At 40.8% G+C, this 25923-nt stretch overlaps 1 protein-coding gene across 1 annotated transcript in view; it reads left to right on the top strand.

The window, feature by feature from the left end:
* The first annotated feature begins 5653 nt into the window (after window positions 1-5653).
* LOC106572071 (potassium voltage-gated channel subfamily D member 1) overlaps window positions 5654-25923 on the top strand; it is a 61363-nt gene continuing 41093 nt past the window's right edge. Inside the window, exons 1-2 of the mRNA XM_014145867.2 lie at window positions 5654-5842; window positions 7001-8923. Of these exons, the coding sequence (XP_014001342.1) occupies window positions 7809-8923 (1115 nt within the window). The 5' untranslated portion in view covers window positions 5654-5842; window positions 7001-7808. The remainder of the gene's footprint in view (window positions 5843-7000; window positions 8924-25923) is intronic.

The raw sequence follows: 25923 nt of genomic DNA, 5'->3' as shown, positions 1-25923 counted from the left end.
ACCAACTTGACAGAGCTGAAAATATTATACAATCCAGGTGTGCAAAGCTCTTAAAGACTTATCCAGAAAGACTCTCAGATGTGATAACTGCCAAAGGTGATTCGAACATGTATTGACTCAGGGGTGTGAATACTTATGTAAATTAGATATTTCTGTATTTCATTTTCAATCAATTTGCAAACATTTCTAAAAACATGTTTTCACTGTCATTATGGGGTATTGCATGTAGATGGGTGAGAGAGGAAATATATTTAATCCATTTTGAATTTAGGCTGTAATACAACAAAATGTGGAATTAGTCAAGGGGTATGAATACTTTCTGAAGGAACTGTAGCTGGCTGCTAGACTAACTTACCAATCTGAAAATGTTAGCTGACATGGGCTAATTGAGTGACTGACATACAAGAGAAGAACTGCTGATGCACAACCAAAATTCAAAATTGCACCTTGTGTATTCTACTATTGCAACTCGCAATAGTATAACAAATAAATGTGTGTGTTGGGGGGAATTGATCAGAGAGCCGCCAGTTGCCCATCCCTGGTGTAGAGGTTAGCATGAGCACAATAGACCCCTTTCTGTATTTGCAAACCTTGCCATACGAGAGCGATGCGTGCAAGTTGGTGGCAGTACAAGGGGGGAGTTCTTATAGAACGCCAGCAAAAAAAGCCTCTATTTACATGTTGCTTATGAATGCATTTCACAGTACTTTGGGATTTTAAGGCTCAATATAATATGTGCATCATCATCGCATATCAACTGCATTATACTTTAAAAAAACACTTACACTTCAACCAGTAAAATGCCTCTTTGGCTTTTGCTACAGCCTAAATCAATGAGCTGCTGCATCCAAAATAGTTATTTCAAAAAGATCACAACCAAATATAATCTTAACGGCTGTTCAAGCAAGAATCAAAACATCATTGAGAACCCCAAAAATGTATTTGGTTTAGAAGTAATAAAAACATAAATCCAGGCTATGTTGAATGGGTGCAGATGGTGATGGCTTTCTTACTGCTGCCAAGAGTCGCACGCATTTATGCGTGACGTCAGTGTGTCGTGTATTGGAAAAGGGTCTATGAGAAATGACAAGTCAAGCATTGGCCTGCAGTCAGATGAAGCTGTGAGAGCGTCTGAAGTGTTGGAATGAAGTGTTAGCCACGGGATGTCTTTTTACACATCTCTGTAATCATTCATAGAAAGGTAGCGATAATTTAAACAAAACAAATACTGCCCTCAGATATAGTACAGGCCAACATGCAAGGAGCTCAGATGGCAAGTAGGTATTATGATTCTTCTTCATGTACCGTAGTAGTGCTCTAAGGGTCAAATTGTAGACATAAAGTTTCACTGGATGGAAAATGTAAAAGTGTAAAGTCTCATATTTCTAACCAGGTTGCTACACATTACAGTAATGGGTTGTAGGATGTTGCTCTCCAGACTCTGGTCATGTGAGCCAGTGTCTTAACATTTCAGAGTATCAGGAGTGCACTTACAAAAAAGGGTTCCATAAGGGTTCTTTGGCTGTCCCCATAGGAAAACACTTTTTGGTTCCAGGTAGAACCCTTTTGAGTTCCATGTAGAACTCTCTGTGGAAAGGGTTCTAAATGGAACCAAAAGGTTTCTACCTGGAACCAAACAGGGTTCTTCAAAGTGTTCTCCTTTGGAGACAGCCGAAGAACCCTTTTAGGTTCTAGATATCATATTATTTTCTAAGCGTGTAGGAAGGAAGGAACTCACCAAATGTGGAATACAGTTATTATGGTAACTTTGGAATGTTTAAATCACCAATTGATGTCCATATATGATTTCTGATTTATGTGGCTTTTGTTATTGTCCACTTGGGTGTTGCTAAATGAAGTGTAATCTACACTGAACAAAAATATAAAAATATAAATGTAAAGTGTTGGGCCCATGTTTCATGAGCTGAAATAAAAGTTCCCAGAAATGTTCTATCCGCACAAAATGCTTCTTTCTCTCAAATTGTGTGCACAAATTTTACATCCCTATTAGTGAGCCTTTCTCCTTTGCCAAGATAATCCATCCATCTGACAGGTGTGGCATATCAATAAACTGATTAAACTGCATGATCATTACACAGGTGCACCTTGTACTGGGGACAATAAAAGGCCACTCTCAAATGTGCAGTTTTGTCACACAGCACAATGCCACAGATATCTCAAGTTTTGAGGGAGCATGCATTTGGCATGCTGACTACAAGAATGTCCACCAGAGCTGTTGCCAGATAATTGAATTGTCATTTCTCTACCATAAGCTGCCTCCAACATAGTTTTAGAGAATTTGGCAGTACGTCCAACGGTCCTCACAACCGCAGACCACGTGTATGGCGTCGTGTGGGCGAGCGGTTTGCTGATGTCAACGTTGTGAACAGAGTGCCCCATGATGGTGTTGGGGTTATGGTATGGGCAGGCATAAGCTACGGACAATGAACATAATTGCATTTTATCGATGGTAATTTGAATGCACAGAGATACCGTAACAAGATCCTGAGGCCATTGTGGTGCCATTCATCCTCTGCCATCACCTCATGTTTCAACAGGATAATGCACAGCCCCATGTCACAAGGATCTGTACACAATTCCTGGAAGCTGAAAATGTCCCAGTTCTTCCATGGCCTGCATACTCACCAGACATGTCACCCATTGAGCTGTTTTGGCATGCTCTGGATCGACGCGTACGACAGCGTGTTCCAGGTCCCGCCAATATCCAGCAACTTCACACAGCAATTAAAGAGGAGTTGAACAACCTTTCACATAAAAACAAAATGGATGAAATGTATGCATTCACTACTGTAAGTCACTCTGGATAAGAGCGTCTGCTAAATGACTAAAATGTAAAATGTAAATGTAAAGCAGTTCTCTTGAAATCTAGTGTAGCATACTGTAAAGCTCTCGAATCAGCTTTGTGGAATTGTGTTGTTGGATGTGATAAGAGCTGATGGCTCTTAACTGAATTAAGAGGAACGTTAGGCCACCAAATGTACCTGGAGAACAGGAGGTGAAAATAACTCAGTGAACCATATGGGAGAGAGGGGTAAGTTGAGCTAAAGGGGTAAGTTGAACCAGCCTTGTTTCTACAAAACCATACAAAATTAATCATTTGACAAAATAGCGTAATTAGGAAGAGGTCATAATTTTATGGAAAAAAACACATGGAAAAAGTGGTGAGCAAGTTTAGGTCCAAAGAAATGTGTCAAAAGAATGTATTGTGTTAAGAGGTTTCATGATGCTTGTATCTAAACCAAAGTAGATAATTGTAAGGTTGTTCTATACATCAGTTAGGGTCTCTTTAACCTTCAATATGAGGTCATAAACCTAAAATGAAAGTGCGTCCTTGTAGCTGTGTGGGATAATATAGTCAAAATGTTTGCCTTGGGGTAAGTTGAGCCAATAGCAAGTTGAGCAAATGTAAGTGTTTTCATCCCAGGCGTAATGTAAAGCATTATTGCTAGGATATGAGTTAGGTGTTAAGCCTGTGTTGAAAGATGCATAAAATGATTTTTAAAAAAGGTGATTGTGATGAATTGTGTTTCGGAAATAAACATAGACATGGTTTTTCAAAGGTATTGGTAATATTTCATTCAGTACAGAAATGTGTCGGCGGCTTAGCTTACCCTGTCCCGCGGCTCAACCTACCCAATACCAGGGGTAAGTTGTGCCAAGAGCTATGTTTTCAAAACTATAATGTGTACGTGAGATATTTATATTTTCTTCAGGGATACACACCATCCTGAAATATATGTAGATATCTTTGAATGTAAAAAAAATAGCTCAATTTACCACACAAGGCAAATCGAACCAGAGCAAGTCATGGAATAAGTAAAAAGGTCATACAGTTACTGTTAAAGAGGACCACAAACACACACATCAGACAGCTGCAGGGGCAAGTAGACTAACCATTGAGCTTCTCCTTTTCCCATCATCATTCCTCGTATTGTATTTATTCATTCACTCTTGAAATGTTTCTCCATCCCATTGCTTCCACTCTGCACATGACCGCACTGAGATTGGTGAATTATTAATAAGATAATACATACTGCAGAAGCAGCCAATCAAAGTTGACTTTAACAAAAAGCCCTCCCATTGGATATCATATCACTACTTCACCAATTGGAAGAGAGAAACTGTACCTTTAAGTAACTGCCATGCCCATGATTACCATTAACATTAGTTTGAGCAGTGAGTCTTGATGCAGCCTCTATCACTATCAAGTCATTCCCCTCAATGCAATTCAGCCATCTTCCTTTGACGAAGCGCCTCTGCCTTGCTTTCCCCTTCACTGCAGTTAAATGTATCTGCTGTGTTTTTATTCACTATTGAATGCAGGAATGCCAACACCATATAAAAATCAATGCTTAAGCCAGTGAAGAATCCATGTTGTGTGTCTTAGGGCCATTTGTTTAGTATCAGTCACAATAACTTAGTGCCTCAAGGCACACATTTCCAGGTTTTCACCATGAAATTAGAGCCAGAGAGTCACATGTGCGCTGTGATGGCTATGGTTTCATTGAAAATAAACAAGTGGGCATTAAAAACAAAGCACGTGATCCACAAAATGATGAATGTAGCTCCAGATCCTTTGCATCGAAGGTTTCAAAGGCAAACAGATCAATATCTGATAGCTGTACAGTTCAGTGCAGTTCTTTTACAAGATTTTTCAGTTTAGGTTTCTTTGATACAATACATTATTTTCCATGCGATGTGCATCATACTGTATATCATACTGTATATTTATTTTATGGAGGCCGACACAATCTAGACCCATACATACAGAATGAACCAGTATTTCAGTGCAGTTGCATGAACTGTTTATCCCATTCACAAATGTGGGTTTGTGCTGTATGTTTGTTTCGGTCAATGGCCATTTGTCTGGTTATAAATGGTAGGTTGAATGAACGTCAGAGTGCTGAATGCAGCTTTTGCCCACATGAATAATTCAAGTGAGGGAATAGATTCACCACAGCTTGTGTTTGTATACTGTTTCTTTATGCTCTTCTTAATGTGCTGTTTATCCTATGTTCCTCCTCAGGCTGTGTCTGTCATCATCACAAGCTTCTCTCCTCAGCCGTTCATTTGTCTTTTTAAAAATGTAGTCCAGGCACGGTATCCAGGTAGGGTGTATTGAGAACTATTTGAATGTTCATTTTGTTATCCTAAGTGGAACAGCAAATGTGACACTACTTAATTAAGTGCTTTTGGGAATAGCAGGCCTGTGTTGTTTTCTTTTTTGGCTAGGTAATTGAAGCTTAAACACTGCCTGAAATACCACCCCTACTTCCTAATCAAGATGCCCTATAAAAACTGTAGGAAAACAGGCACGCAAAGAATCTCTATGAACGGGTTGAGACTGAGTACAAAATGTGAAGTGTATTCCCCCAGTAAAACTGCTTAGTCAGTATTTAAGCCATGGTGCATGCAAAAACAGTAGTCTGGGATTTCTGTATCAAATAGCATCATCTTTATTTCCCAATGTATGATGCTGTGTGTTTTCAGGAGGTAAGGAGGCGCGTGTGTATGTGATTGTGTATGTGATGGGAGAGAGGGAGGGAGAGCGCAGTAGAGAGAGAGCAAGAGAGAACGAGAGAGAGGTTGTGGGGGGGGTCGAGCAAGCAAATGAGAGGTAGAGTTGGAGAAAGTGAGAGCAAGCAGAGGCACAGAGCTGACTGAGAGGAGAGAGTGGACAGGAGAGGAGCTAAGGCTAAGCATGACAATCACTCCCTCACTCTCCGGTGTGCGATGTGGTTCGATTCCAGGAGAGGGGCTGCTTATAATTCTCTCATTGCCTTTGCTTTCTCTTCCACATTGTCTGCAGCTTTAATGCTTGGTAAGTAAGCTCTTAATTGCTCTAGCTACAACCCAAGCCTCAATAGTAATGGAATACAGAACTTCATGAGTTATTCAGATTTCTGTTTATGTGTCAACACATGCACATAATATACTCTACTATACACTGACATATATACATACATTTTTTTATGACCCTTGTCTGAATTTAAGTGTAAAGATAATGTAGTTGAAGTGATGCCTTTTCCTTAGGGCTATTTCATATTTCATTTTCCATTGACTGCGTGACCATGTGGTTTTAAGCAACATGGCGAGAACATTGAAGTAACAATTTACATAGAAGGCTAAGTGAACACAGCATGAAAGCCTCATTTCACTTGTAAACTAACCGTTAGTGCTCGACTGATATGTGAGATTGCTGTGTTTTTGTATATATACTGAAGTAGCTGTTTTGGATGTAATTCGTGTCCACTGCAGCAGCGTTGCTGTGTTATAGTGTCTTATTGATTTTTGATTGGGTGAGCATGTTGTGCACTGTAATGCATCTGGGTTGGGTCACCTGTCTGTTGGTTAGGGTCGGGGCACACTCCAGCTCCCCTCACAAGACAGACTAGATGTTTCATGGATACACCCTCACACATCTCTTGTTTAGAAGAGTGACATAAAAAGAACAAGAACATACAGTCATCTGTATTTGTTTTGAATTTATTTAATCTCAACGTCTAATGTTAACCTTTTTATATTGAAATACAATTTAGCGTTATTTACGTTATTACACATTTAAAGCATAATCCCTTTGTGGATTAAAACTGAAGAGGTACAGTTGTGTTTTAGCATTTTGTCATGTCATTATCTTATGGTTTTGTGTGGTTGATGTATTATGTGTTTAGAGACCACATGAAGTGCTTATTTGGGTTGGAGTTCTGTACAAATTGACAGTCAGTGCAAAATGAACATGTGTATTTCTATTGGTACAACTGTTTGGTCTAGGTTCTAAATATGATTCAAATGTGGTCAACTTGAAAGTTCTCTTTGTGAGGGACCTCTCTGTTTGTATATTGAAGCTCAGACTTTTTAAACAGACTGTGATGCAAACTGTGTGCTAAGTTCACCCAAGCTGTGACACAAAGAGACATAGCATGCCTTTACAGCTTGTGCTGTGCAATATCTAAGTTGTGTGTGTTGTGTTTCTTGACAGGTATAAAAAGGGACGACCATACAAGGAATAGAAACGCCTAAGACTCAAACGTTTCCTTTCACAAGAGCTCTGACACCAAAGAAATCGATTATACTTAAGGTTTGGTTGTGCATTTGAGAGAGAGGGCGAGAGAAACCAAGGGACAGAGAGAGGCATCCATAATCAAAGCTGGAGAGCAACAGTGAGAGGGAAAGGGAAAAAGCAACAGAGGAAAATGTGTCTATCTTGCAACTTCGACAACCATCATCACAATTTAATACGAATTTGAAAAACCACAGCGCTGCATCTAATCTGTCTTCTGAGAAAGGGGAGGCAGTGAGCGAAGGCCGGAGACTTATTATTTATTTTATTTTTAACACTACTGAAAAGCCATATACAGTATTGTTCTACAATATTACTATGCTATTATTTCTACAAAAGCGGTCAATAGTCTGATGTTTTATGAATCAGGCCTAGTTTTCCTGAGCTATTCCAATGGCCTGAACTTATGGTTCAGTCCCCAACTGCCTTACCTTGACCCTTTTCTTTGATGATGTAAACACTATCATCTCTCTGCCTGCCTTACATTGCCCCCTCCTACTGAAGCCAATGCACAAACAAACTGACAGACTGGAAATGGAGGCAAGCCAACCCGGTTGTTGAGGCCTTCAGTTCGGATGATTAGATCGGATATACCTATACTTTTCCTCCTGATCCGGAAAAAGGCCCAGAAATAACCCTCAAGTACCTAGACACACTCCATACTCTGTACTCCGTACTCCGTACTCACCATCCTGTTTACTCCTGAAACAAAAGCTACTAAACAAAAATGGCTGCTGGAGTTGCAACATGGATGCCCTTTGCTCGGGCAGCAGCCGTAGGCTGGCTACCACTGGCCCAAAAGACAATGCCCAAGCCTCCTGTGGACAAAAAGAGTCGCAGTGATGAGATCTTGTTTGTAAATGTGAGTGGACTACGCTTTCAGACATGGAAGAACACCTTGGACCGTTACCCAGACACCCTTCTAGGCAGCTCAGAAAAGGAGTTTTTCTACAATGAGGAAACTCAGGAATATTTCTTTGACAGGGATCCAGAGATGTTCCGCCATATACTAAACTTTTTTCGAACAGGCAAGCTACATTACCCCCGACATGAATGCATTCAGGCTTTTGAGGAAGAGCTGGCTTTCTATGGCATAATACCGGAGATCATAGGTGACTGCTGTATGGAAGAGTACCGGGATCGCAAGAAGGAGAACCAGGAGCGTTTGGCTGAGGACACCGAGGCCGAGAATGCCGGAGACGCTCCCCTGCCCCCAGACGCCACATTACGAGAGAGGCTATGGAGGGCCTTTGAGAACCCTCACACAAGCACCATGGCCTTGGTTTTTTACTACGTCACTGGCTTCTTCATCGCTGTGTCTGTTATTGCCAACGTTGTGGAAACAGTTCCCTGCCGACCAATCAAAGGGAGTATAAAGGACCTGCCGTGTGGTGAGAAGTTTTCAGTGGCCTTCTCTTGTTTGGACACGGCCTGTGTGCTTATCTTCTCCTTTGAGTACCTCATGAGGCTGTATGCTGCCCCCAGCCGCTGTGATTTTGCGCGTTCGGTGATGAGCGTGATAGACGTGGTGGCCATCTTGCCCTTCTACATCGGCCTTGTCATGCCAGAGAATGAGGAAGTCAGTGGGGCCTTTGTCACCCTGCGAGTCTTCCGGGTGTTCCGTATCTTCAAGTTCTCCCGTCACTCTCAGGGGCTGCGTATCCTGGGCTGCACGCTGCAAGCCTGCGCCTCGGAGCTGGGCTTCCTCCTCTTCTCCCTCACCATGGCCGTCATCATCTTTGCCACCGTCATGTTCTACGCTGAGAAAGGCACCAAGGGAACCACGTTTTCCAGCATCCCCGCCTCCTTCTGGTACACCATCGTCACCATGACAACACTGGGGTAAGTGTTTGGATGTTATACTACTTAACCTTAATAAACTGTAAAAGTATCATAACCAGTTCCATATCAACTTCTACCACCCACATACTGTGTTGCTTGAATATGAAATGGTGGTACTATTCTCAGTAGAATCAATTGAGAAATATCTTGGACTGTGAATGAGTCATTATAATTCTTCAATCCCCTGTCATCACCTCATCTTTACACTGCTCTCAGGTGTCACACACTCCAACACTCTCCCTGCAGGTGTGTTATGAATGGGAGAGTAATGGCTTGTGTACTGTGAATGGGAAATGAATGGTGTTAAAAAGATTTGACAGCCCACTCCATGCACTTGGTGTAAACGACCAGGGTTTAAGAATATTGTCTTCAGTTTGTATTTGAGATCGAGTAGTACAAAAATCCTGTAACCTTATTTAATTTGACATAAGGTTTATTGTTATGTAATAGTATTCTGTGCTGTACAAAGATGCAGAATATTATATGACAGTTCCCCAATGTAGGGAACCTGTCGCATCGTTTAATTTGGTTTGAAAACATGTAATCGTTATTAATTCATCAAACTCTTAACAAAGATAATTCCTGAAATAAAAGCAGTGGTTTGCAGATGAGTATCTTACTGTGATGAAGGGTAGTTAAATAGGCAGAATGAGTGCAGGAAAAGGGATATTTAAGGGACCTCAGATGAGCTGCATCCTGTTTCAAACTGTCCTTCATCTGACTACCACTGCGGCAGACTACATGTTGTTATGTTGATTGAGGACTCATCTGTTGGATTATTTCAAGTGCAGCTGGGCCACAGGAACAACAGTACCCCAGTGAGCCATGGTCCTCGCCCCTGTCTTTTCCCAGGCCTCTTTCTCCAATACGTCCATGAGTCATCCGGCTTGTTTTGATGGCAATCCCCCAGGCCATTAAACTCAAAACAGTATGTCTCCAAGCACTAAATGGTCTCAAACGCAGCACAGATGCTTTTACTACCGTCTCCATATTGCCTGACAATCTTCAGCCCCCATTATGATTTCAACTTCAAACCAACATGAGTCTGAGACGATCCAATGTATTGACATGTAGAGTAGAGAGATAATGTACCATGACGCCATACAACTTCATGCAATCTCCTTGATTTCCTCTGTAGAATTACAAAGTTATCCGGTTGTAAAATATCTGCGTTTGAAGATGGCTGTTTAAATTTCAGATAGGCCATTTGGCACTCCTAGAATGGATTAGATGCGTGGTTTTGGCCTTAATGTAGCGCCTGTGGTGTGGATTTGTAACATATATCTGTGTGTCCATCTTATCTCATGTTGAATTACATTATCTAAAGCTGGCTTATTAATGTAGCTTCACCCTCAGGTAATGATGTAGCAAGAGCTGCTTGATGAGCAGTGTAGCAGCCTTGCCATCAATGGACAAATAAGCTCTGTCAGAGGGACTTCTCGAGGTTTCTGTTTATCACTGCAACAGCATCATCTTTCCATTTGATTGATGGAGGTGGAGCCTTTTTCTGTGTCAGTGTATAAACGATAAGAACCAAGGAGAGGAGAGAAGGGAGTGCTCCCTTGGCCTATTGTTTCCATCCCCCGAATCCACTTGACACATTTAGGTGTGATGTCATTATGGTGTGTTTTGAACTTTGGATCCTGCCATTGTGTGGAGGCAGTCTGAGAGGATGTAACAATGTAGATGTATGGCAGTGACATTTCTCTTCTTTTCAGGTATTGATTAAAGGTGAAAGGCAAAGGACACAATCTATAAAACATAATACTAATGCTAATTTAGGCTTCATTAAATAAGCCTCAACAGCATTTTTGTCTATCGCTACATTTTGGCTGTCATTTCTACTTTTTTGTGAAGATGTCATGAATTACATAATTTCAGGTCAAAAAGAAAAGAACAATGGCTTACTGCAAGCAATACAAGCTACAGACATGTCCTTTTCTGGATCATAAATGAAAACAGAAATGATACCGACATGATGTGAGAAGGCACTGGGGAATAAACATTTATGACAAAAATGATCACTCATATGCAGATAGATATGATGTAGTTAGTTCGCTAGCTATAGCCAGTCAGCGAATTCCCAATCAATGTGATGAGGCTGCCATTCAAATAGCTAATACTAGCTAGCAAGCAACATTTTTTAGTTAAGAAATTGTTGGATGACACAACACATGTACAACTAGCTAGCTAACATTCATATACATGTAACTGCCAAATAAGGTAAACATCAACATAAGGTGTCTTAATTAACGTAATAAACGTATACATTTAGCTAGCTAGCAGAAATATTGTTTCCCAATAAGTAATCTAGGGCTGCATTCCAAACACTTAACAGACACAACCTCTCACCTTAGCCCTCAAATTAAGTGGACACATCTGATGACGTATCATGATGTCTGATGAGCTTACACTTGCAGGTCAAGGGGCGAGGGAGGAAGGAGTGCATTTTAAATGGACCGCCCTTGCCCGGAAATTCGTCACTCATTCGTCCTGCGACGATTGTGTTTTCTGCCACCGGTAGCTTGTGCGTGCTTTATATGCGCTACAGTCAATTATGATTGCATGTCTACTTATATTAACTATATCATTATTAATATATGTCTACTGTATGATAGCTAGCAAATGAATTAGCTAACTAACGTTTGCCTGCCTCGCTGGAACTTCTGAAGAAGGAACATTTTTTATTTCTACAATTTCCAAAAGCTAACCAAACAAAAACATCATTACTTTTACAAGACGTGTTTGTGCATTAGTAGCACAATTTCTAACTTATTTACATTCGTTTTTACTTACACTTGTATGTTGAGGTTTTAAGTTTTGGCTGACTTTTCTTAGCGGATGTATAATGTATATGATGCTGGCTTCAGCCAGCTAGCTAACAAGCTATCCAAACTGTGGCTAACTACTACATGAAAATAATTTTGCTGTGGTATTTCTGATCAAATGTTACCATATAGCTAGACCCTTTATTAATGGAGTGAATACCAGTGCAGTGTTAACCATTTCAGAGGGAAGGGACTCAGGAATGGAGATTACTGTGCTGTAGGTATTCTATGATATATACTGCATTTTGTGGTGCAATTATTGAAATATATAGAAAGTAAAGATACATTCTGACATTTTGGCATTATACTGTAGTCTACTTACCAAATATACTTTAACAAGAACATTTCATTGGCTTCTGCCAACCCGATGATTGTATTTCATTGCACCCACTCTATCCTCTCAGGTTTGGAGTATGTCAATGGTTATCTGACACTATCCTCCCAAAATGGAAACATGCATAATTTCCCAAAATCCCTTATCATTGCCGTTTTCTCTCAGAATTCTAGTTCAATTGAAGAGAAAAAGGAATTGAAAATTGCATTCTGATGATGACTGTTACACTATTACAAAACATATGTTTTCTTCTATTTAGGAACATGTTTCCAATAATGGTATTAACATTGTTAGAGCAGACTGATGATCAATCACTCACTGATGTTCAGACTTCTTTGAAGTAGCTTAATGACACTGGTTTTGGCCTTAGTTTGTCTTAGCCAGACGTAAATTCAGTACTGTGCTGTAGTAGAATGTGTATACGGGAGAGGAATTTAATACTGTCAAAAAACGGTTATCAGCTTGCCAAGGAGGTTTGATCTGGCAGAATTACAGGCAGATGGAACTATTCCCTAATTGTGTAAGGAACCACTCCTGCTCAGATTAGAACGGTATACTGTAATTCTCAATGGTAATAAAAAAAAAAATGAAATTGTTCATGTGTTATGCTGGCATGGCTATAAAATCTCCCGTAATATATTATGCTCAGGCTAGACTGATGATAGCTTGTTAAACGTTATACTTTAGTCTTAGTTAGCAGAAAGATTGCAAGTCATGTATGCTGATCCAAGCATAGGGGAAAGACTCTGAGACTTATAGATGCTCCAATAAATGCACGTTTCTATTTGCAATTACTTGACCCTGTCTCTGGGGCAACCGACTTGATTCCTCATTAATGGGACTTCATATCGAGCTTTTTTCATTCCCATTTTGACCTTGACCTATTCCCATCCAGCACATTGGCCAATAGTTTAGAAGGAAAGGAAATAAGTATTCAAGATAGCGTAGGAGGAAATAACTAGCTGTGAAAACCTGCCCACCACATGTAGCAATTATTTATAAACTTTGAATACAACAAATATTCTTATTAACAAATAGAAACAGTATTTCTAGATCTTGCATACCTTGTTGATAGCGAAAACTGTCCAATCCCATCAGGAACAGGTGGAATACGTTTTAAAATGTGAAATACCTTATTGACTTTGATCCTAATCCTCAATTTCAGTTAAAAGACAAGCCTCTTTACTCCCGTTGCATCACTTTCCCCTTTCTTGAGTAATTCACTCCCAATACACTTCAGTCACCATCTGTTATTATATTACGTAAGTGCCTTTTGGGAGCACCGCTGTCCTTGAACAATAGGAGGCTGACTGACTGGGCTCACCAACTGTTTTATAACTCAAAGTGTTTTATAACTGACTGCAGATATCATTTGTGACAAATTGTTGGATCTGAATGTGTAGCTTTGACCATGAGCTCCTTTGCATGAGATTGGGTTTAGTATTTATGAATAATTGTATTGTCTTGTGATGTAACCTGGCTTAATCCTAATTTCTGAATTATGTGATACTTAGAAATTGCCTTCCACTAGCCAAATACTGTACTGTACCAGACGGCCTGTCTTGTCTACCTGCTGGTGGTATTAACATTGCTGTTGGAGGTCGAGGAGACCCAAAAAGAGAATGATTCTAGTTGACTTGAAATGAGTTTTATTTTATTTTGTTGAAGTATCTGATTTGAACCATGTCAGCCATGTGCCATGTGTTGTATGATGTTTCATATTGGTCTGACCTTTTGTTCCCAAACTGCTCTCATTCACCGGATGGCATGACAAAAAGTGTTCCTAGGAGCCAACACTCCTCAGAGGGAGGAAGAGAGGGGGAGAAGAGCCTGTGCCAAAGCAGCAATCTAACATTCACTATATATTTTACTTTCTGAGACGTTGACTGTTTGTCAGGGCATGCGAGGGTTCATTTTTCATGGGGGCATATCTAAGTCGTTTTATATACCATTATAGTTTATGCTTATGCTGCCATTCTGACAGCACTCTGCAGTTTGACAATAACAAGCTATTCATAATCTATGGAAAAAGCAGACAACTGGATTTTCTCCAGATCACTGGATTTGTTGACCCGTAAAGGTCTACAGGGTGCATTGAGCAGATTAGTGTCATGAAGGCACCACCCATTGACACTTTGAACTGCAAGTTGGGAGTCAAATGGTCTGCTGTACAGTATGCCACTTTCTCTGGTCTAGAAAATTGGTCAATGGAAATGGAAAGGATAATTGGTGTTAGGTTAACACTCTTGTTCTAACCCAGTTGATGTAGAATATATTCAGTGTGCACTGTGCAAATGCTAAGCTGAGTTGAGTTCTTTCAGGGACCATTCTCAGGTCACAGCAATAGATAGAGAATTAAAGTTGTTTTATGGAGTATGACGAACATTGAGAATAAAGCACATAACGAGGAGACGTGGCTCCGTAGGGGATTCTACTCCAAAGAAGGCAACATAAGCAAAACACAACAGGATGAAGGTATTGGCCCTTGCCTTATTTCATATCATGAAGTGGTATACTTCTGCACTCAGGGAGTTTAACAGTGACTGAACAGATGGAGGGGTAGGCATCTACTGAACAAAGTATCAACTGAATAGTCCATTGAGGCCTTATTTTATTTAATGGTACTGTATACTGTAAAATCAATCACAATGGTGATCTCTGTGTTGTCTATATGTACTGAACAAAAATATAATTACAGAATGTTCCATACGCACAAAATGCTTATTTCTCTCAAATGCTGTGCACAAATTTGGTTACATCCATGTTTGTGAACATTTTCTCCTTTGCCAAGATAATCCATCCACCTGACAGGTGTGGCATATCAAGAAGCTGATTAAACAGCAAGGTCATTACACAGGTGCAGCTTGTGCTGGGGACATTAAATGGCCACTCTAAAATGTGCAGTTTTGTCACACAACACAATGACACAGATGTCTCATGTTTTGAGGGAACATGCAATTGGCATGCTGACTGCAGGAATGTCCAACAGAGCTGTTTCCAGATAATTAAATGTTAATTTCTCTACCATAAGCCACCGTCAATGTCATTTTAGAGAATTTGGCAGTACGTCCAACTGGCCTCACAACCGTAGACCACGTGTAACAACGCCAGCCCAGGACCTCCACATCCAGCTTCTTCACCTGCGGGATTGTTTAAGTAGACTAAATACATCCTATGCTGCTCTTCCCCTTTTCTTTTTCCTGTACTCTATGAAGCTTTGAGTTGACTTCCTCTCTAAGTAATTGGGGTGCTCACAATTTTGGGCAGGCTCTCGCTGTGGCCCTTCTGCCTTCTTAAGCTGACCTATTTACTGGCTATGTGGTGGGATGACAAAGCTGACTTATCTTCCTCCCAAGTCCCCATCTGCCTCGATAGTGTCCACACCACACTTCTCCCCGTGGAACTCTCAGGAATGGGCAGACACTGCACAGCTGCACCACTTAGACTCTGTCTCTGAATATCTCTCTCACTGAGGCAGAGAACACAGCCACTGAAAATAAAAAAAAACTCCAGCGAATACTGTGCTCTCATCAATTATTTTCATTAAGTTTCCTTGCAATTCTAAGTGCCTCTCTGAATGTCATACGCCCCAGTGTATATTCAAAGTGTATATTCAAATATTGAAATTCTCTATATGTTGTATATATATTGTATATTGAAATCCTCACTTGGCTAAGCTATCATTCTTTTGTTTCCATGGTTCTGTGTTACTTCAGAATATAACACTTGCATACACGCACACATACATATGTAGCCTAGCCGAAATATGAGATTGTGAGTTATTATTAGAATATAACTGAGCTCAACCTCCACATTAAGATGAAAAGAACAAGGATGACCCTCACATAGAGTGATTCATATTCATTTGTTTAAAATGGGAGCTTCTTAACTCTATGCATAGTACCCAATAAATAACACAATATGCAATGGTTTTATTCTCTGCTCAGTGTTCATATTCTGTCTCTACTGTGTGTTTAATATATATGACCCACATACTATTACACTAGATAACTCTGGTTTATTAGATGCATGAGCATGCCATTTATCTTGTTGAGCTCCATGATCGTGTCTAATCAATTTAACACTCTTACTCTAATTGTGCCCATTCTGTGGTTCAAGATCCTTCATGTATATGGTTATTATGATGCTTGTTTGTTGTCTTGAGGGGTAAATACAGGGGATTCAAATCATAACTTTATTCAGCAGCCCTAGACCAGCCCCAGACCACATTTTCACCGCATTTCACTGTAAGGAGATGCAAGAGATCATGTCTTGAGTAAGATTCTTAGTCTCTACTCAGAGGGTTTTGTTAGATGACAAAATGTTTACATCGACTTCTTTTGCACAGCTATTTCAATAAACTACTTATTTTGTGTATTGTGTATATAGATGGCTTATATTGTGTATTGTAGACTAGGTTCAAATGCAGTTCTCTTTTCAGAGGCGATTACTTTACATAGCCTTTATCCTCATTATGTATTCAGAGGGGATAATCTGAATTGTTGGAGGACAACCTGAAATTATGTTAATCCAAATTATTGGACTATATAAATATCCTCAATGAAAAAATAGCAACCACTGAACTTGTATATTGATTTATCTTGAAAATTAGGGAGCGAACCATTCATTTGGGAATAGCCAAGGTATTTAAAAATAGGATTTATCTATGGAGGAAAAATAATGAATCTTGCTATTGTCCCCAAAGCATGGCACTACAGTTTACAATAATAAACGCTATGAAATATCTTAGCACAGGCCATCATTTAGTTAGCCTACCATGGAATTGTAGTGGTAGTATTTTTAAACTTTTTGATCTGATAGAAAAAGGATTGGGAAAGCCCGGTAACAACTAGGTAAATAGCTAGTAATAAAAAGTAAATATACAGTATAGTAGCTATTTACTCCCAAACGTGCTATCTAGGAATAAAGCAAGTAAGCACTTCATACTTACTTGGTAAATACAAACTAACAAAATGTAATTACAGTGCGTTCGGAAAGTATTCAGACCCCTTGACTTTTCCTACATTTTGTTACGTTATAACCTTTTTCAAAAATGGATAAAATTGTTTTTTCCCCCCTCTCACAATACCCCATAATGGCAAAGAAAAAAAGCTACAAAATAATACATGCAAAAATAAATTAAATATTACATTTACTTAAGTATTTAGACCCTTTACTCAGTACTTTGTTGAAGTACCTTTGGCAGCGATTACAGCCTCAAGTTTTCTTGGGTATGATGCTAAAAGCTTGGCACACCTGTATTTAGGGAGTTTCTCCCATTCTTCTCTGCAGATGCTCTCAAGCTCTGTCAGGTTGGATGGGGGGCGTCGCTGCACAGCTATTTTCAGGTCTCTCCAGAGATGTTAGATCGGGTTCAAGTCCGGGCTTTGGCTGGGCCTCTCAAGGACATTTAGAGAGTTGTCCCAAAGCCACTCTTGCATTGTCTTGGCTGTGTGCTTAGGGTCTTTGTCCTGTTGGAAGGTGAACCTTCACCCCAGTCTGAGATCCTGAGCGATCTGGAGCAAGTTTTCATCAAGGATCTCTCTGTGCTTTGCTCTGTATATCTTTCCCTTTGATCCTGACTATTCTCCCAGTCCTTGCCGCTGGAAAACATCCCCACAGAATGATGCTGCCACCACCATGCTTCACCGTAGGGATGGTGCCAGGTTTCCCCCAGACGTGACACATGGGATTCAGACCAAATAGTTCAATCTTGGTTTCATCAGACCAGAGCATCTTGTTTCTCATGGTCAGAGTCCTTTAGGTGCCTTTTGGCAAACTACAAGCGGGCTGTCATGTGCCTTCTACTGAGGAGTGGCTTCCGTCTGGCCACTCTACCATAAAGGCCTGATTGGTGGATTGCGGCAGAGGTGGTTGTCCTTCTGGAAGGTTCTCCCATCTCCACAGAGGAACTCTGGAGCTCTGTCATAGTGACCATCGGGTTCTTGGTCACCTCCCTGACCAAGACCCTTCTCCCCTGATTGCTCAGTTTGGCTGGGCGGCCAGCTCTAGGAAGAGTCTTGGTGATTCCAAACTTCTTCCATTTAAGAATGATGGAGGTCACTACATTTTTGGTACCCTTCCCCAGGTCTGTGCCTCGACACAATCCTGTCTCGGAGCTCTACGGACAATTCCTTTGACCTCATTGCTTGGTTTTTGCTCTGACATGCACTGTCAAATGTGGGACCTTATATAGACAGATGTGTGCCTTTCTAAATCATGTCCATTCAATTTAATATACCACAGGTGGACTCCAGTCAAGTTGTAGAAACATCTGAAGGATGATCAATGGAAGGAGGATGCACCTGAGCTCAATTTCGAGTCTCATTGCAAAGTGTCTGAATACTTATGTAAATAAGGTAATTCTTTTTTTTTTTTGCAAACATTTCTAAAACCAGTTTTTCGCTTTGTCATTATGGGGTATTGTGTGTAGATAGATGAGGGAAAAAAAATATTTTATCAATTTTCAAATAAGGCTGTATCGTAACAAAATGCTGAAAAAGGGAAGGGGTCTGAATACTTTCCAAATGCACTGTATGTTGGAAAAGTCAGTTATAAATTATTCTGTCCGAGTTAAAAACAATTGATCATCCAATAGGCTTTGATAAAATGTCCAATATCCATGCCCATGTAGAAATTCTGTAAGAGCAATGTATATGCCAATTACTTGATGGTCCGACAGCATTCTGTCCCCTATCAACACTTTTTAAACTTTTGGTGCCAGCGAGAATGACATAAGAAAGTAATCAAGACGACTAGCTTGATTGAGCCTCCGCCATGTACAGTTGAAGTCAGAAGTTTACATGCACTTAGGTTGGAGTCATTAAAACTAATTTTTCAACCACTCCACAAATTTCTTGTTATCAAACTATGATTTTGGCAAGTCGGTTAGGACATCTACTTTGTGCAAGACACAAGTAATTTTTCCAACAATTGTTTACAGACAGATTATTTCACTTATAATTAATTGTATCACAATTCCAGTTGGTCAGAAGTTCACATACACTAAGTTGACTGTGCCTTTAAACAGCTTGGACAATTCCAGAAAATGATGTCATGGCTTTAGAAGCTTCTGAAAGGCTATTTGACATAATTTGAGTCAATTGGAGGTGTACCTGTGGATGTATTTCAAGGCCTACCTTCAAACTCAGTGCCTCTTTGCCTAACATCATGGGAAAATCAAAAGAAATCAGCCAAGACCTCAGAAAACAATTGTAGAGCTCCACAAGTCTAGTTCGTCCTTGGGAGCAATTTCCAAAAGCCTGAAGGTACCACGTTCATCTGTACAAACAACAGTATGCAAGTATAAACACCATGGGGCCATGCAGCCGTTGTACTGCTCAGGAAGGAGACGCTTTCTGTCTCCTAGAGAGGAACGTACTTTGGTGCTAAAAGTGCAAATTAATCCCAGATCAACAGCAAAGGACCTTGTGAAGATGCTGGAGGAAACAGGTACAAAAGTATCTATATCCACAGTAAAACAAGTCCTATATTGACATAACCTGAAAGGCCGCTCAGCAAGGAAGAAGCCACTGCTCCAAAACTGCCATAAAAAAAGCCAAACTACGGTTTGCAACTGCACATGGGGACAACGATTGTACTTTTTGGAGAAATGTCCTCTGGTCTGATGAAACAAAAATAGAACTGTTTGGCCATAATGACCATCGTTATGTTTGGAGTAATAAGGGGGAGGCTTGCAAGCCGAAGAACACCATCCCAACCGTGAAGCACGGGGGTGGCAGCATCATGTTGTGGGGGTGCTTTGCTGCAGGAGGGACTGGTGCACTTCACAAAATAGATGGCATGAGGGAGGAAAATTATGTGGATATGTTGAAGCAACATCTCAAGACATCAGTCAGGAATTTAAAGCTTGGTCGCAAATGGGTTTTCCAAATGGACAATGACCCCAAGCAGACTTCCAAAGTTGTGGCAAAATGGCTGGAGGACAACAAAGTCAAATTATTGGAGTGGCCATCACAAAGCCCTAACCTCAATCCCATAGAAAATTTGTGGGCAGAACTAAAAAAGTGTGTGAGAGCAAGGAGGCCTACAAACCTGATTCAGTTACACCAGCTCTGTCAGGAGGAATAGGCCAAAATTCACCCAACTTATTGTGTGAAGCTTGTGGAAGGCTACCCGAAATGACCCAATTTAAACAATTTAAAGGCAATGCTCCCAAATACTAATTGAGTGTATGTACACTTCTGTGTCAGAAGGTGAGTGTAGCTGGTGCATGAAGTCAGGCACAGGAGAGCAAAAATTAGTGAGCAATGTACTTTACTCATAAATCAAGGCCCAAGGTAACAAATACACTTGACCAAATACAAACGGTAAATATTACGCACGGGTGAAAACAGCACCCGTCAAAAAACCAGCCATCATGAACCGACATGAACATAAAAACAATCACGCACAAAAAAACATGGGGGAAACAGAGGGTTAAATACATGAACATGTAATTGGGGAATGAAAACCAGGTGTGTAGAAAACAAAGACAAAACCAATGGAAAATGAAAAGTGGATCAGCGATGGCTAGAAAACGGGTGACGTCGACCGCCGAACGCCGCCCGAACAAGGAGAGGGACCGACTTCGGAGGAAGTCGTGACATTCTGACCCACTGGGGATGTGATGAAAGAAATAAAAGCTGAAATAAATAATTCTCTACTATTATTCTGACATTTCACATTCTTAAAATAAAGTGGTGATCCTCACTGACCTAGACAGGGAATTTTTACTTCGATTAAATGTCAGGAATTGTGAAAAACTGAGTTAAAATGTATTTGGCTAAGGTGTATGTAAACTTCCGACTTCAACTGTATATCTCACTAGGTCAGGATAATTAAGCCTCCATATATCCACTAGTTCCAATATAGCTGTGTTATTCGTGATTTCCTTAAGTGCATGAGGGTGATATTTTTAGTGTAATTTCCTTACGGTCCATTGAGGTATTTAAAAGCATAGAATAATCACCCACCATAATAATAGAGTTGTGTATTGCTTGTATGTTTGATAAATTATGAAATATATTTTCAAAGAAGCGTGAATCATCATTATTGGACCGTATAAATAAATGAGTCAAATCTGTTTAGGGCCCAATAACATATTTCTACCTTGTGGATCTGTTTGGACAATTTGCACACTCAGATAAAAATGATTTTTAATTAATATCATCACCCCTTTTGAGTTTCTTTGCCCATGGGAGAAGTATATTTCACCCCCCCAGTCCTTTTCCCACACAACTTTATCTTAAATTGTTGAATGAGTTTCCTGTAAACAATAGATATTATATTCCTTCTCTTTTAGCCAGGTAAATACTGAACGTATTTTCATAATATCTGCTAAGCCATTACAATTACAACTGGCTATACCTATTTCACTATTCTATTTACCATAATGAGATACAAGTTTCTATTCTATTTATCATAATATATGTTTGTAAACTTACCATTTAAAGTACCATAATGATTGAGTGTCCATATAGCTGTACCATGATATTTGCATTGCTACTAAGTAAACCTCTAATTGTTCTCCACTATTCCACCCACTAAAACCTTCCCCCATCCGAAGTTGGGTTGTCGTCCCAGTGACCGACAGACCACCCCCGTCCCCCCGGATCCCAGGGCCCCCGAGAGACCGGGATCCATCCTTCATAAAGAGCACACAGTGCCACACACAGAACAGAAGCAGATCAACCACCAAAAGCCTTTCTAACGCCGTCCACTCCATTGTATCTTATACAGTTATTTAAAAGATATATACTGTATATAAAAAATCTTGCGTATCTTTATTTCCACAATTAATGAATAATATGTGTAATAATGTACAGTAGGCAGATCAAGTGAAGGATTGTTACCTATAACCAGGATTGTTACCTATAACCAGGATTGTTACCTATAACCAGGATTGCATTACAAAAAAAAATATTATCATTCATCCTATATTGTCCCTAACATCATTACCCCATAGCAACAGATGTGGGATACATACATACACACACACATACACACACACACACACACACACACACACACACACACACACACACACACACACACACACACACACACACACACACACACACACACACACACACACACATTCATACACACTCCCCACACTTCCCCCACAAACAACCACAAGCTCAGATGTTCAACAGTTGTTCCATCCCCGAGCCCAACTCAAGAAAGGACTTGATGTGAGAATGCATATACAGCTGTTTGGGAAGACATGCAAAATTGAGCAAGAATGGGGAGATTTCATTAACCAATGTCAAGTCCTAGTTGATGGAGCTCCGATACACCCCCTTCCCCTGAAACATACAAACGCTGGTCCCCTGTTGTGACCATTCTACCAAGCATCTCTGTGCAGTGAGACGTTTGAATATTTTGTGCCACCAGAGCCACAATAATTTGCCCCCTCTCTGATTGTTCGAGTGTGACCCCCTCCCCATGGGTTACTGCAGCTAGTGTTGCCAGCACTGCCACTGCCTGGGTGGGGGCACCCCACCGGAATCCCCACCGGCTAGGTACAAGGTCGTCAAGGTTCTCATTAGCAGCTTTGAGAATTTCCTTGTATATTATGCTCTCCCATCAGAGGGCTTTGTCTTTGTAGGACCAACCCTGCCAGGCAGGCTCAGAATCTTGAGGGGGCTGTGCTGCTCTAGTGGGTCTCTGACCACATTTATCTTTCTGTCTTGGCTGCGTATAGGCTACTTGCAGTAGGCCTATAAAACAGAGAAGGACTTCTACTTCGTGTATGGGTCGTTCAGGTGGGTGTCCAGGGTATAGGGTTGGGGACCGTTCCATCATTACATTTACATTACATTACATTTAAGTCATTTAGCAGACGCTCTTATCCAGAGCGACTTACAAAATGGTGCATTCACCTTATGATATCCAGTGGAACAACCACTTTACAATAGTGCATCTAAATATTTTAAGGGGGGAGGGGGGGGTTAGAAGGATTACTTTATCCTATCCTAGGTATTCCTAAAAGAGGTGGGGTTTCAGGTGTCTCCGGAAGGTGGTGATTGACTCCGCTGTCCTGGCGTCGTGAGGGAGCTTGTTCCACCATTGGGGTGCCAGAGCAGCGAACAGTTTTGACTGGGCTGAGCGGGAACTGTGCTTCCTCAGAGGTAGGGGGGCCAGCAGGCCAGTGGTGGATGAACACATTGCCCTTGTTTGGGTGTAGGGCCTGATCAGAGCCTGAAGGTATGGAGGTGCCGTTCCCTTCACAGCTCCGTAGGCAATCACCATGGTCTTGTAGCGGATGCGAGCTTCAACTGGAAGCCAGTGGAGAGAGCGGAGGAGCGGGGTGACGTGAGAGAACTTGGGAAGGTTGAACACCAGACGGGCTGCGGCGTTCTGGATGAGTTGTAGGGGTTTAATGGCACAGGCAGGGAGCCCAGCCAACAGCGAGTTGCAGTAATCCAGACGGGAGATGACAAGTGCCTGGATTAGGACCTGCGCCGCTTCCTGTGTGAGGCAGGGTCGTACTCTGCGAATGTTGTAGAGCATGAACCTACAGGATCGGGTCACCGCCTTGATGTTAGTGGAGAACGACAGGGTGTTGTCCAGGATCACGCCAAGGTTCTTAGCACTCTGGGAGGAGGACACAAGGGAGTTGTCAACCGTGATGGCGAGATCATGGAACGGGCAGTCCTTCCCCGGGAGGAAGAGCAGCTCCGTCTTGCCGAGGTTCAGCTTGAGCTGGTGATCCGTCATCCACACTGATATGTCTGATATGATGACATCATGATAGGACAATAAATAAATCAACTATATTTAGAATGTATTTTATTTGCACAAAATGGAAAGCTCTCGGTCACAACCCCTGCTCGTAGACACACATGGTGTTACGTGGCTCCTAAGAGAGGTAGGTGCAAGAGTCAGGAGCAGGAGAGCAAGGATTTTCAGAGGCACAAACGTTTATTAGAACGTCCCAAACACGACAACAACAGGTGGGGAAACACACCCAACGAAGTCGCCACACACAGGGAAATAAACGTACCACACGGAGGAGAAACCTCTACTCCTAAATAAACTATAAACTACAACGGTACAACACGACCGTGAGAAGAAAAAAAACCTGTGGCGCAAACACGTACCCCTATCGTAGCAACAGCAGCAAATAATCCCGCACAAAGAATAGCAGGCAGCGGGGGTTAATAAACCCACTGAAATTAACTAATAGGACACAGGTGTAAAACAAAACAGACAGACACAAACTAAAAGAAAAAATGGATCGGTGGCAGCTAGTAGGCTGGCGACGACGACCGCCGAGCACTGCCCGAACAGGGAGAGGAGCCACTTTCGGTGGAAGTCGTGACACATGGGCTCTGGCATTTGCAGCCATTTTCCTTCTTCATGCACTTTTCCAAACACAAAACACACACCCAACCTTCCATCACAATACACCTGCACATACCCACATACTGTGCCTCCTATGTCCTCTGTTTGCTGTGTTTTTATCCCTACCATGTTGAATGACTCTTGGCGTAATGCAATTGCTTGAATTGGCGCGAGGGAGATTTGCCCAATAGGCTATCGTTTGCTAACTGCAGCAGCCACCCAAAGATTTGTTCTCTAGATTCATTTTTGGTCGAGTGTTGTGCAGAGACAGGCTGTGTATGTTTTGGTTCTAAAAAGCTGTGTCCACCGATAACATTCAATAATGAATTGATTGTCACGATCGTCGTAAGAACTGGACCAAGGCGCAGCGTACATAGCGTTCCACATCTTTATTATAAAATGAAACTTGTTTCTCAAACTTAATGGAAAAGTACATATAAACAACATGAGAGAATACCCAATTGTCATACTTCAGTAAAAAGTAAAGATACCTTAATAGAAACTGACTCAAGTAAAGGTTTTAAAATATACTTAAGTATCAACGGTAAATGTAATTGCTAAAATATACTTAAGTTTCAAAAGTAAAAGTATAAATCATTTAGAATTCCTTATATTAAGCAAACCAGACAGCACCATTTTCAGTTTTTTTTTATGTACAGCTAGCCAGGGGCACACTCCAACACTAATTTACAAAGGAACCATGAAGTAAAAGTAAAAGTTGTCAAAAATGTAAATAGTAAGTAAAGTACAGATACCCCCAAATACTTACTGTAAGTAGTACTTTTAAGCATTTTAACATCACTGGAGAATACCAATGTCAGTATGATTGACTTGACAGTATTTTTGTGGTTAATACATGGTAATAAATAAACAATATATCACATACACTACTGTACAAAAGTTTGGGGTCACTTAGAAATGTCCTTGTTTTTGAAAGAAAAGCAAATTTTTTGTCCATTAAAATAACATCAAATTGATCAGAAATGCCGTGTAGACATTGTTAATGTTGTAAATGAGTATTGTAGCTGGAAACAACTGATTTCTTATGGAATATCTACATAGGCGTACATAGGCCCATTAGCAGCAACCATCACTCCTGTGTCCAATGGCACGTTGTGTTAGCTAATCCAAGTTAATTTTAAAAGGCTAATTGATCATTAGAAAACCCTTTTGCAATTATGTACAGCTGAAAACTGTTGTTCTGATTAAAGAAGCAATGAAACTGGCCTTCCTTAGACTAGTTGAGTATCTGGCGCATCAGTATTTATGATTGATTACAGGCACAAAATGGCCAGAAACAAATACCTTTCTTCTGAAACTCGTCAGTCTACTCTTGTTCTGAGAAATGAATGCTATTCCATGCGAGAAATTTCCAAGAAATTGAAGATCTCATACAACGCTGTGTAATACACCCTTCACAGAACATTGCAAACTAGCTCTAACCAGAATAGAAAGAGGAGTGGGAGACCCCAGTGCACAAATGAGCA

This window comes from Salmo salar, chromosome ssa15, assembly GCF_905237065.1.
Source record: "Salmo salar chromosome ssa15, Ssal_v3.1, whole genome shotgun sequence".
In the NCBI taxonomy this organism is placed as follows: domain Eukaryota; kingdom Metazoa; phylum Chordata; class Actinopteri; order Salmoniformes; family Salmonidae; genus Salmo; species Salmo salar.
This window is presented reverse-complemented; position numbering and strand designations above follow the sequence as displayed.